Genomic DNA, 12,019 nt, shown 5'->3' with positions numbered 1-12,019 from the left:
GTGGGTGACAAATAATTGAGATTAGCTTAAACCGAACATAACCAAGTGTATAACAAATAACTGAGATTTTGTCTGAACATAACCGAGTGGATAACAAATAATTGAGATTAGCTTAAACCGAACATAACCGAGTGTATAACAAATAACTGAGGTTTTGTCTGAACATAACCGAGATTCCGGTTTAGATCGAATAAAAAAAATATCTTCCCACACGACAAAGGGTTTCGACTTTCATCTTCAAAAGTCAACGAACTAATAAAAATCCCGACAAAGATCTTTCCTTTTTAACTTCTAACTTCGTTGTAATTCTCTGAAGAACTCTCAGCTTCTTCGATTCGCTGAGACTTGAGAGGATGCAGCAGTGAAGAGAATCTCATCTCAATTACAAGAACCAAAAAACGGTATCTTGAAATTGAAATCATCTGTTTCTGTTTCTGTTATTACTATACATAATCTAAATTATACATGATTCTTGTTGAATCTTAGGACTCTATGGCTGCTGCTGATACAACAGCCTTAAGTTACTGGTTGAACTGGAGGGTCCTCCTCTGTGCATTAATCATCTTAGCTCCGTTAGTGTTAGCAGCGATTCTGATCCGGAGATACGAAGGCAAGAGTAGAGAACGAGATTCCCCCGGGACACTGTTCAAAGACGAAGCTTGGAGCACGTGTCTTAAAACAGTCCACCCTCGTTGGCTGCTTGCCTTTAGAGTATTCTCGTTTGTTGCAATGCTGTCTCTGCTCATTGCCAATGTTGTTATCCATGGAGGCGGCGTGTTTTACTTCTATACTCAGTGAGTTTTTTTTTTTAAATCGTGTTCTTACTTCTTAATGCAAATGAGTTGATAAAGATTCAAACTTTGTTGGTGTGACAGGTGGACGTTTACTCTTGTCACACTCTACTTTGGGGTATGTGTCTCTCTTTGAGGTTACAGTCTTAGTTTTCAGACACTGACTAAATCTTTGTTTTGTACGTAGTATGGTTCGTTGTTATCTATTTACGGATGTTACTTCTACAATGAAGAAGAGAGTTATACTTATACAAGTATAGATGATGCAGAACAAGGCACTTATAGACCACCGTTCACCCTTGAAGAGGCAACAAACAACTCAAAACCTTGTAGTACACATTCAGAAGCAGCGGGGTTTTGGGTTTACATCTTTCAAGTCCTGTTCCAAGTAAGTCTTCTCTTTTTATCCTAAATCATCTTGTTATGTGTCCATCTCAAAGCTTCACAAGGACTTACAAAGTTTTATGTTGTGACAGACTTGTGCTGGGGCTGTTGTGCTAACAGATATTGTGTTTTGGGGATTAATCTACCCGTTTACCAAAGGTTACAGACTCAGTTTTGTAAGTCTGGCTCTTCGAATGATTTAGATTCATTTGATATGTTTTTATCCCTTTACATGTGTTATCTTTGTTTGCAGCTCCATGTTTGTATGCATTCTCTCAACGCAGTTTTTCTCCTCGGTGACACATGTCTCAACTCTTTGGTAACTCCTTCAAGAATTGTTGTGTGGATAAACGAGTCTCTTGCTTTTTAGAACCTAACATGAATCTTATGTCTTCTTCATCTAGCGGTTCCCGCTGTTTAGGATCTCTTACTTTGCATTTTGGAGCTGCATTTTCGTCGCTTACCAATGGATAATCCATGCTTTCATGAACTTACGGTACTCACTTCTTCCATCTTTGTGTGAAGTCTTAACAATTGTCTTGTAGAGTTTTGACTTGTTAAGGGAACTTGTTTTGTAGGTGGCCATACCAATTTCTTGATCTGTCGTCACCGTATGCACCCTTATGGTACGTTCATAATTAAACTCTTTCACACTTAGTATGTAATCAAACTCAAAGATGGAAAGAGAGATAGAGACTTATGGTGATTTTTTTTTTTACTAATGTGTTTGTGGCAGGTACTTGGGAGTGGCAGGGATGCATATACCGTGCTTCGCGGTCTTCGCTTTGATCATAAAGCTGAAGAACTCTTTGCTAGAGCGTCACAGCTCGTGATAGGTTTGGGTTCCCTCTTCTATCTGTTGAGACACATGAGGACTCCATGGCCAAATTCAAACACAAAGTCAGAGAAATTCATACCAGAAGATAGAGTAAGCCCAAGGTATCTCAAGTTTACAACAAGAGTCCAAATAACATTATAGTCAGGATGACAAGTGTCTCAAATCAATTATATATTTTTTTTGTTTAAATATTTTACTCTTGGATGTAGTACTCTTGTTTTAAAGATAGCTTCACAAAACTAATAATAACAACTTGAAAACTATTTTGGTTAAGATGTTATAACAACAAAATCAAAATGGTTGAAGAAGCTGAAACGTTGGTTTTACAAGTTAGGTGGCGCATACATACTCTGAAATTGAATGAACAACTGAACATCCACCAGCTTTTTTTTTCACAGAGGAGTAGCTGCAAAGTCTTGCAAATATTTGATTCAATGTTATAGTTTGTAACATATAGTATTATATTTTATGAAGTAAACCGAATCATTTGTAAGTTGGTACTATAAATAGTAAATATAGAGTCCTTACTGGTGAGCTAACTACCTAACCTGTTAAGCTACACATTCTCTCTCTCTCTCTCTCGTTCATTCAATTCTCTCAACGGTAAAGATCCTCCAATTTTTCAGGGATCTCTTCATTCCTTTGATCTGTATGCCATTGGCTAACATTCTTGTTTTATCAGCTTAGTTCTGGTTTTGATTTTGTCCTTGTGTTGTTTTTAATTCTCCAGTTTCGTATAGAAAAATGGCTAGGAAGAAGATCAGAGAGTATGACTCAAAGAGATTGGTTAAGGAACATTTCAAAAGACTTTCTGGCAATGAGCTTCCTATCAGATCTGTTCAGGTTTAGCTCCTCATTTTCCTTGGATCTTGTCTTAATTTATAGTTTAATGTGTTAGAGCATTGGTTTCTCCGACATGAGGCAATGATCATTGAACCTTTCAGCACTTTGGTTCTTTCAATATATGTCATTAAATGTTGCTGATCATGTTTACGTGTGTGTAGATAAACCAAACAACTGATCTAAATGAGCTAGTAGAGAAAGAACCTTGGCTCTCGTCCGAGAAGCTGGTTGTGAAACCTGACATGTTGTTTGGAAAACGTGGCAAGAGTGGTCTGGTTGCCTTGAAACTAGATTTTGCTGAAGTTGCCACTTTTGTCAAAGAGCGTTTGGGCAAAGAGGTAAACCTTTTTTTAATAAGCCATCCTTCTTATAGCATTTTGTTCACTCAATCTTTATATCTACAGGTAGAGATGAGTGGATGCATTGGACCCATAACAACATTTATAGTCGAACCATTCGTCCCACACAATGAAGAGTTTTATCTTAACGTTGTCTCGGATCGCCTTGGCTGCAGCATCAGCTTTTCAGAATGTGGAGGGATTGAGATCGAGGAGAATTGGGACAAGGTATATCTTTTGTTCAAATGTCTTCCATCTTAAAGATGGAATTTGAACTTGAGGTTGCTGTTTCTTTCAGGTGAAGACGATATTTATACAAACTGGTGCTTCTCTAACACCTGAAGTAGGTGCACCTCTTGTGGCAACTCTTCCACTAGAGGTAATCTAATCGTTCTGAACATTGCCATATTATCTACACTGGTGACTTCGATTCGTAACATTTTCCACATATAGATCAAAGCAGAGATTGAAGAGTTCATCAAAGTCATTTTCACCCTATTCCAAGGTATGCTGAACCTTTACACAGATCAAATCACATATACTGGGATATAATGTAATCTTTTAGTCTTGTTGTCTCCTTCGGTTTGCTAGATCTTGATTTTACTTTCTTGGAGATGAATCCTTTTACACTAGTTGATGGAAAGCCTTACCCTCTTGATATGAGGGGTGAGCTTGACGATACTGCCGCCTTCAAGAACTTCAAGAAGTAAGTTTTCACTACCCTTTGAGCTTAAGATCTTTTGAGAAGGTGGCACATGATTAAGCTCTTGAAATTTTAGATGGGGAGACACTGAGTTTCCTATGCCATTTGGGAGAGTAATGAGTCCCACTGAAAGCTTCATCCATGGATTAGATGAGAAGGTCTGTCTCCTTTATCATTCTTTTAGCTAGTAAAGAGCTTTTTATATGATTGCTTTGTGGTTGCAGACAAGTGCGTCCTTGAAGTTTACAGTTCTGAATCCCAAGGGGAGGATTTGGACAATGGTAGCTGGAGGAGGAGCAAGTGTCATCTATGCTGATACCGTATGTATTGTTCCCTAAAGAAATATATACACATTATCTCCCGTTACAAATCCATTTAACATTAAAGTTTCTTATATAGGTTGGAGATCTTGGTTACGCATCTGAACTTGGCAACTATGCTGAATACAGTGGAGCACCCAAAGAAGATGAGGTTTTGCAGTACGCTAGAGTTGTTATTGATGTAAGCTTTAGTTTATTTTTTCCTCCTTACATAAGACTATTTCTTTCTAGTGACTGATGAATAACAAACAACATTATACTACAGTGTGCTACAGCAAACCCTGATGGAAAGAGCAGAGTTCTTGTGATTGGAGGTGGAATTGCTAACTTCACTGATGTTGCTGCTACTTTCAATGGTATAATCCGCGCTCTCAAAGAGAAGGTGAGTCAAGAAAACATGAGCTACTCTCTAAGCAAAAAATGTTTTGTTATATATTGTAACTATATCTGTTAACAGGAGGCAAAGCTGAAAGCAGCAAGGATGCATATATATGTGAGGAGAGGAGGACCAAACTACCAAAAGGGACTTGCTAAAATGAGATCCCTTGGAGGTGAGATTGGTGTCCCCATTGAGGTCTATGGTCCAGAAGCAACCATGACAGGTATCTGCAAGGAGGCAATCCAGTACATCACTGCCGCAGCATAAGCTTCTCTCTCAGTACCTTCAGATCCATATGTATTACCAAAATCGCATGTTTCTTTAGAGACTCTATCTACTTTGTATTCAAGTCTTCAAGATCACTTAAGCTACTGAACTACTTGCAAATTTTTTGAAAACTCTTGTGGTTCGTTTCTCTTTCAGATACAAGTCCTTTGAATTACTTTACTTATCATCAAGAACTAAGAACATAACATTCACTCTAGTTTAATAATAAGTGTCGTTTTTTAACATGAATTAAGAAAATTGTTAAATTTTCTGTTTACACCTATTTCGTATAGTTTTTTGTTTAGTTTTATTAATTAATAAAAATATGGGCAAAATTTGGAAAGTTTATTTAAAATATTAATTGGAACAATGTAAAGCTAACACTTACAAAAAACAAAATTTAAAATATAAAACGACACTTAATATGAAACGGAGAAAATATATAGATTCATGAGCAAACATTGTCCACTTTTATTTCAAAAAAAAAAAAAAAAACTGGAAGGAAACACACACACAAGACGATCTATATCACAATAATATTTCTTACTGGTACAAAGTAGTATCAAAGATGATTTCATACGGTAGAAACTAAACCAAGAAAAAACTCAAGATCTATATTACAACCGATATTAAATCAAAATAGAACTCGAAACACACGAGCCTGATGCCGATATATGACTTGCCGTTTTTGCCATTACCATAATAAGACACACTTCTTCTTTGTTGTCTCCTTGCTTCTCATGGCCAAAGCTAAACAAACTGTTGTGGAAGTGTTTCAAACTGAGGTCCCTCTGTCTCCTCCTTGAATAGCTTCTTCCGCATCTTATCCGGCGGTGCCTCTCCGGCTAAGAAAATGTTTCTCATTCCCTTGAGGATTTTCTTTATGGAGGTTTTTATATTTTTAAGATTAGTGGGTGAAATCTCTATCTTCAAGGGCTACTATATATAGATACGTGCACATACTCGGATGGTGATTTAATTATTTAAAGGTGGAGGTGATGATGACTATTGGATAATGATGTGGTATCTTTATATGTTTGGTCCAAGTCATAGTCCAATTCAAATTTTCCCACTTTCTTCCCTTTTTGTCAAAGAAAGGATTCGGTTTAAGCCGTTAAAAGTTTGGTGCTGCATCATCGCACTCGTGGAAAAATAAAGTTGCTAGATTCTCATGTTTGTTTGAAATGACAGTTGTTCCTTTTTTGTGTTATTTTCTGAAAGAAAATAAAGTAAAGGCATGTTGTATAATTTGTAAAATGCAAGTGTAGCCATTCTGAAAGTTTAGTAAATGGATCATATACAGAGCAAAATGGTTGGTTCCGCATCTTTTGGTCACATGCAATCATTTAAATCGAGTTTTATTGGTACTTCAATTAAGTCATAACCATACTCAAAAGTTTTGCTAAAACGTTAGATTTTTATCCGACTTTGGGTTATACTTTTATATCTTTTTTAGGTTTAAAATAAATATTCTTTAGAAGAACAAAAACAGTTTGTGAAATGACCAATGGTCGTACGTTGTTGTTTTATTTAAGCAATTGTGCGTTCCTAGTATGATTCCATAATTTTGTTTTTGTTATGCATGTATATTTTACCAAATTAACAATTGCTATTTAGAGAATGCATAGTTTCATTATGTAAGAAAATCCATCTCATAAACTTCATTAACATGCAATTGGGCTTTGGAGATGTGGCTAAAGTGCAGACAAATTCATTAAAATAATTGGGCAGCCTTTTGCAGTTACCTGCTTTGTAAGAAGATGAAACAGAATTGTAAGAAGATGAGATGTGGCTAGAACGTTATTTTTATCCAACTTTGTATCTTTTGTGTTTAATATAAATATTTTTGGACGAAACCATATTCAAAAACATATTCTTTTGTTGTTTATTTTAAGCAATTGTGCATTCCTTGTATGCTTCCATGTTTTTTGTCATGCATGTATATTTCAGCCAAGACAATTCCTATTTAGATAAATGCATTCGAAAAATCTGAATTAAAAAAAAACCCATTATGTAACTTTAAAGTAGGTATAGGTACCTAATTTAGTAGATATCCAAATGAAAAAACTTTCTGTTTATCCCAAAATTTATAATATATGATTGAAATTTATTTATTTATTTTCTACTGTCAATCAAAAAATAAAATTAATTCAATGAGAATTTTTATAAAAAAATATATCAGATGAGCGCATGCAGCAGTTTTTGATCAAAAAAGTTATTGTTGAAAGTTTTAAAGCTCGATTGTTTGGGCTTATCATTTTGGGCCTTGAGCTTGGAGTTACGTACGAATTAAACTCTAACCGATGGTTAGCCAGTAGTCCCCTTTGTCATTCAGATTGTTTGCTCAAGGAAGGCACGTCGATGATTTGGTTCAGTCGGGTGGCACGAATGCCAGGTTCTCTACTCAGATTCACCTTATCAAAAAGTATAACTCTAATTCTCACTTCGTTCATAACTCACCACTCGTTCTTGTGCCCCTTCGGAAAGTCTTAGCTGCACACGGAGCACCGGGAATAAGCGAATGTGTAACACACGGCATATTCCCCCCCCAAGAGTTCATGGAAACGTTTCAAGATTTGACAACAAAGTTTACAACCATTAGACAAATGTTGTTATGATTCAATCTAAACCGAGTCATTACAGAAAAAACCTTTGTATTTGTCTTTTCTGGTTTGCAGGTGATCCCACAGAAGGTCTGAGCTATTTATGGATCACGGACTCGTGTGGATTGACAGTGAAAGAGGTTATGAACAAACCTCCTTTTGAAGTACTGAGCCTGCCTATGGTTCCATAGCTTCTGCTCTTCAAGGTTAAGCTTCCACTAGATTTTGTTTTAAGAAAGGGTATATTTTTTTGTTTTACATTTTTTTAAAAATTTAATTTTTATATTTATGTTTTTAGGTCATATTTGTGTTTTTCTGTATAATATTTCTATTAAATGATTAATAAGAGATTTTAATAATTGTATTAAAATAGTTGGACCACACCTATATCAATAGATTATGTTGCTATTTTAATAGAATCGATGATGAAAGTATATATTCAATCAACAAGTATTTTTTTGAAGTTACTCATAAATTTCAGCGGAATGTATGTGGATATAGTATTATAATTTAGTTTATTCGCGGTTTTGCTACTCAAGCAAAACAAATTTGACTTGCCAGTCTATGCATTTACTTCATTTACCAGGAAAATACTTGCGCCTTGCGCATAGTGAAATATTTATTAAAAAATTATGTTTTCATATTGTAAAATTTGATGATTTTTGAATACATGTGTTCTTGTGCTCAAAATATATTTGGTATTTATGTTTTTCTAAATATAGAATAATTAACTAACTATAAATATTTGGTACACATTGAAAAAATATAAAAGCTCAAATCAAACAATTAAAATGTGATATCATTGATACTTCGATAATCATAAATTAAGAATTGTGAAAAGAATTGATGATATTTGGTTTTGGTGATTTGTGTCAGCGCAAACCTTTTTTCCTTTTGTGTATATGAAGTCTTAAAAATATTTAAAATGAGATGTAATACGTTAACTCTTAAACAACAATGATATATTTAACAGACCAACATTTGTATTCATCATTTTATAATCGATAAAAATTATAGTATTGCAAAATGTTAAAATCATTTCATAAACAAACATTATTATAAGAACTCACGCGGGTTATTAAATAATATAAAAGGAGAGTTTATAGTAAACGCATTTTGAATTCCTAACCATAGACTTTATACAGTAGATTATCATCATTTGACACGAATAAAAGACAGATAGAAAATAATCTGATTCATTTATAAATTTTAAATGAAATGCAGATGTTTACACTAGTATAGAAAAACAAGAGAATAAGAAAAATGGATATATATCCTATATTAATGAATTGCTAAAGAATCAAGGCTCAACGTCAATGTAGTCAAAGCTACTGTTTTTAGGCTATCAACGAGGAGAGCGAGGAGCACGCGGAGATTGATTAGGAAGAGTCTGAGGAATCTTTCTAAAAACATGTTTCCTGCAACGTTGGAAGATACTGTCGTATATTAGATCAAACTGCACTCCAGCTCTCTCTCTATTCACTATGAACGTTATGTGATCTGCTTCCACTATCTTATAATACCTGCAATAACAAAAACAAAAGGTTCCCATTCAGTTTCCACTCTATGTAACATTTTATAATATGACTCACTCACCATATTCCAGGTTGTAACGTTTGGCACTCAGAGTCGCTCCTTATGAACCGGCTTGGATGCTCCACCGGTAGCCTCGGATGCGTCATTGATATTGTGTTCATTGCCCCGTCGTTCTCTTGCCACTCCTCATCCCTTCATACCAAAACATTTTATCTTCTCTTAGAACAATTTATCTACTTTGCAGTGTTTAAGCAAAGCGAAAACAGAGGAAAACAGAGCAAAACAGAGGAAAAACAGAGGATTGAACAAGAACTTCAAGAATGAATGTTAAAGTTTGAATAATTTTTGAGTCTTGTTGTGTTGTTACCTGTAGCCTTTATAGGGAGGAGAAACATCTTGCGGGAACCTCCATTGGCTCATCTGAAAGACGCGGAGGAAGAGCATAGGGTGGATGCCAAGAACACCTGAAGGAATAGTCATGCCCATGATTCTGCGTGTGCGTTTAGTCGCGTAGCTGAAGTAGTAAGTGTTTGGGAACGTCTGGAGATTGGAGTTGAGACTTGTGGAGCCTTGGATCGTCAGATCAGGTAAGATCCAATCACCAGTAGCAAAAGGACCTGTGTTTCCCACAAGGCAATCAACTAGACCTCTCACTCCAGTTTTCTTCCAAGACATGTTGAAGTGATCGAACCCGAAACTGTAGTAAGTCTTTAGCCATGAGATGTCCAACCAATCATACATTATCACGCCTATACGACATAGCTGCAAGAGAGATATTGGTTTCATGCTTATTCCATCTTCTGTCCTGTAATAGTAACAACAAGATTTTGAGATGAGAATACACATTTGATTCCAAGATCAAACAATTATCTCAAAAGGTAGAAACTGACCTCATGCCATCTAAGTAAGTCCTGGTAGTACCATTGAATGCTCCGGACAATGATGTCACACTCAGAACCCAATTCTCATTAGTTTCTTCAAACCCTTCAAACGCCTAACCATCACAGTTTCAGACACATGTGTTCGCATCAATCATTAAACAGAACTTTTGAAACCAAGAAGACATTCTTCAACGTCAAACCTTATCTGCAAGCATTTGCTGCAACACACGTACAACTTGCGCACCAGCTGAATGCCCCACGAAATGAATAGGATGATCCTCATCCCATTCAGGGTATTGCCCTAAACACACACACACACACATGCCAAAGTCAGATAATACATTTCATTTGGATTAATACAAAAAAAATGAAAGTTTCAGATCAAACCCTAACCTTTTATGTAGTCTCTACCAAACCGTGAATGTCCACAAGCTTCACTATGCTCTTCTCCAAAATCAACTCTTCCTCCTTTTAGGTAATAGAATAACTCCCTTGCCCTGGAAGTTATTGTCATCATCAGCACAAACGAACATATATTAGATCAAAATATGCATAAAAATCAATAAATTAAGATCTCATACCTATCATAGATGCTTGTTAAGGATCCCAAATCAGGAACAAGAACCCTCTCATCTTTCTTCTCAGCACCAGCAAAGTATGATAAGCCTCCTAATCTCTGATCACAACAAGATCAAACCTCAAAATCAAGAATCTAATAAAATAAAATAAAAGAATTAGAGCTGCATTCGTCATTGTAAAAACGTTTTAAATAGAATAAATTTAACATTCACTCGAAAATAAATAAATAAATTAAAAGAAACAAAGTTTAAGTTTTTTGCATTACCCCTTTGCCAAAACCAAAGATCCCATGAACCAACACAATAGGAGGCAGACCTTGGACATTGCTTTGACTTTGATCGGAGTCGTTGACATCCATATTTGACTTGAAGAAGTAATCATTAACGTTCTTAGATATATCTCCGGCGACGGCGGTGCTGAATATATAAAACGCGTAAAGCAAATGCACCATAGCGCTCACGAAGAGCTCAGCGAGTTCTAGAGAAGTCACCATCCACAACTTCATCATCTTCTTCTCTCAAGACACGAATAAAAAACAGAGACCCTCGTGAGCTTTCTTCAAAAGAACATTGAAAGAATGATCCTTTGGACCCAGAAATGAAATGAGAAAACTTTGAATATTCCCGAGAAAGTGGCGTCGTCTCTTATTGAACAAGTTTTTTTTCTGGAAAATTCTTTGTCATCCACTTGTATCTGCCCACCTCTCACCAAACATCTATTTATTTTCATTACAAGACAATAAAATATGATTTATTGACCAAAAAACAATATGATTTTTCTTTTTCAAATTTACAATTCTTTTAGGTCAAGCGCGCCATCTGTATGAGTCTTGACCTCTGCAATATTGTACCACTATATTTTTTTGAGAAAAATATATAATAAAAAATAAATTATCAGCTTTAATTGTTATAATTATTATATTGGTGAATTGTGATTGGTTAAGACAAACGGCGAAGTTCGCTGGATCGGCGCTGGAAGGTTGGTTAATAATTTCCCAACTGCTTCTTCTGCTTTGATGTGTAACCTTATCCGGTTAATTATATAACGTATCATCTGTTTAAGCGGTAATGAGTAACATTACGAAACAATCATGCATACTGTAAATTAGGTGTTTTGGGATTATAAGTTTTCATTTGTATTATAGCTTAGCATATAAATAAATAGTTAGTCCATCCAAAACATGTTAAAATATGGTTTAAATTTAGAATTATATTAAATCGATTATCTGACTTAAAAACTGGTCCTATAATGTTGTTTATTTATTTAGTCACCGAATGATGTTTATTTATTTTTATGAATAGTAAAAGTTTTTGGATTTGAAAATAAATTAATCACCAGTCATAACATTTTGGTGTTTTTATGCGTTTGATGTAGAGAATGTGAACAAGCTTTTAATAGAAAAGAAGGTAGCCTCATGTGGAGGTTAAGTATAACTTTGGACTCTGTTGGCGCTAGAGAAGGTTTTGTTCTGTATAATGTGGAATTTATTGAGGAACTAATGCACATGGCTTGTGGGTTCTTTTATAAAGAACTCAATTTCGCAATAATAACATGGAA

The 12,019-nt window shown here is 35.3% G+C and overlaps 2 protein-coding genes across 16 annotated transcripts; one reads left to right on the top strand and one right to left on the bottom strand.

The window, feature by feature from the left end:
• Positions 1 to 186: 186 nt before the first annotated feature.
• On the top strand, positions 187 to 5,038 carry LOC106362424 (ATP-citrate synthase alpha chain protein 1). Of its 15 annotated transcripts, XM_048738260.1 has the most exons (20): positions 188 to 401; positions 487 to 794; positions 876 to 909; positions 979 to 1,179; positions 1,268 to 1,351; positions 1,429 to 1,494; positions 1,580 to 1,671; positions 1,754 to 1,801; positions 1,929 to 2,114; positions 2,754 to 2,856; positions 3,018 to 3,194; positions 3,261 to 3,422; positions 3,493 to 3,573; positions 3,648 to 3,699; positions 3,786 to 3,900; positions 3,974 to 4,055; positions 4,122 to 4,217; positions 4,297 to 4,398; positions 4,483 to 4,599; positions 4,675 to 5,038. In XM_048738260.1, the coding sequence occupies exons 2-20, from the start codon at positions 493 to 495 to the stop codon at positions 4,861 to 4,863; spliced, it is 2,289 nt and encodes a 762-aa protein (XP_048594217.1). In that variant the 5' UTR covers positions 188 to 401; positions 487 to 492; the 3' UTR covers positions 4,864 to 5,038. The 15 variants fall into 15 exon arrangements, 11 of the variants coding, with proteins under 11 accessions (XP_048594222.1, XP_048594217.1, XP_048594220.1 ...); XM_048738263.1 differs by lacking the exon at positions 188 to 401 and having other exon boundaries at positions 594 to 794; positions 1,061 to 1,179; positions 1,912 to 2,114; XM_048738261.1 differs by lacking the exon at positions 188 to 401 and having other exon boundaries at positions 604 to 794; positions 876 to 908; positions 1,061 to 1,179.
• Positions 5,039 to 5,359: 321 nt separating this feature from the next.
• On the bottom strand, positions 5,360 to 11,347 carry LOC106358618 (lipase). The gene is made up of 8 exons (XM_048738266.1): positions 10,728 to 11,347; positions 10,465 to 10,559; positions 10,277 to 10,380; positions 10,084 to 10,184; positions 9,893 to 9,996; positions 9,370 to 9,807; positions 9,063 to 9,194; positions 5,360 to 8,989 (listed from the first exon to the last, which is right to left on the bottom strand). Exons 1-8 carry the CDS (start codon positions 10,968 to 10,970, stop codon positions 8,812 to 8,814), a joined length of 1,395 nt encoding a protein of 464 aa, XP_048594223.1. The 5' UTR covers positions 10,971 to 11,347; the 3' UTR covers positions 5,360 to 8,811.
• Between the last annotated feature and the right edge of the window lie 672 nt (positions 11,348 to 12,019).

This window comes from Brassica napus, chromosome A8 (assembly GCF_020379485.1).
Source record: "Brassica napus cultivar Da-Ae chromosome A8, Da-Ae, whole genome shotgun sequence".
Classification (NCBI taxonomy): Eukaryota; Viridiplantae; Streptophyta; class Magnoliopsida; order Brassicales; family Brassicaceae; genus Brassica; species Brassica napus.
The sequence above is the reverse complement of the archived record's forward strand: the minus strand, read 5'-3'. Positions and strand labels throughout refer to the sequence as shown.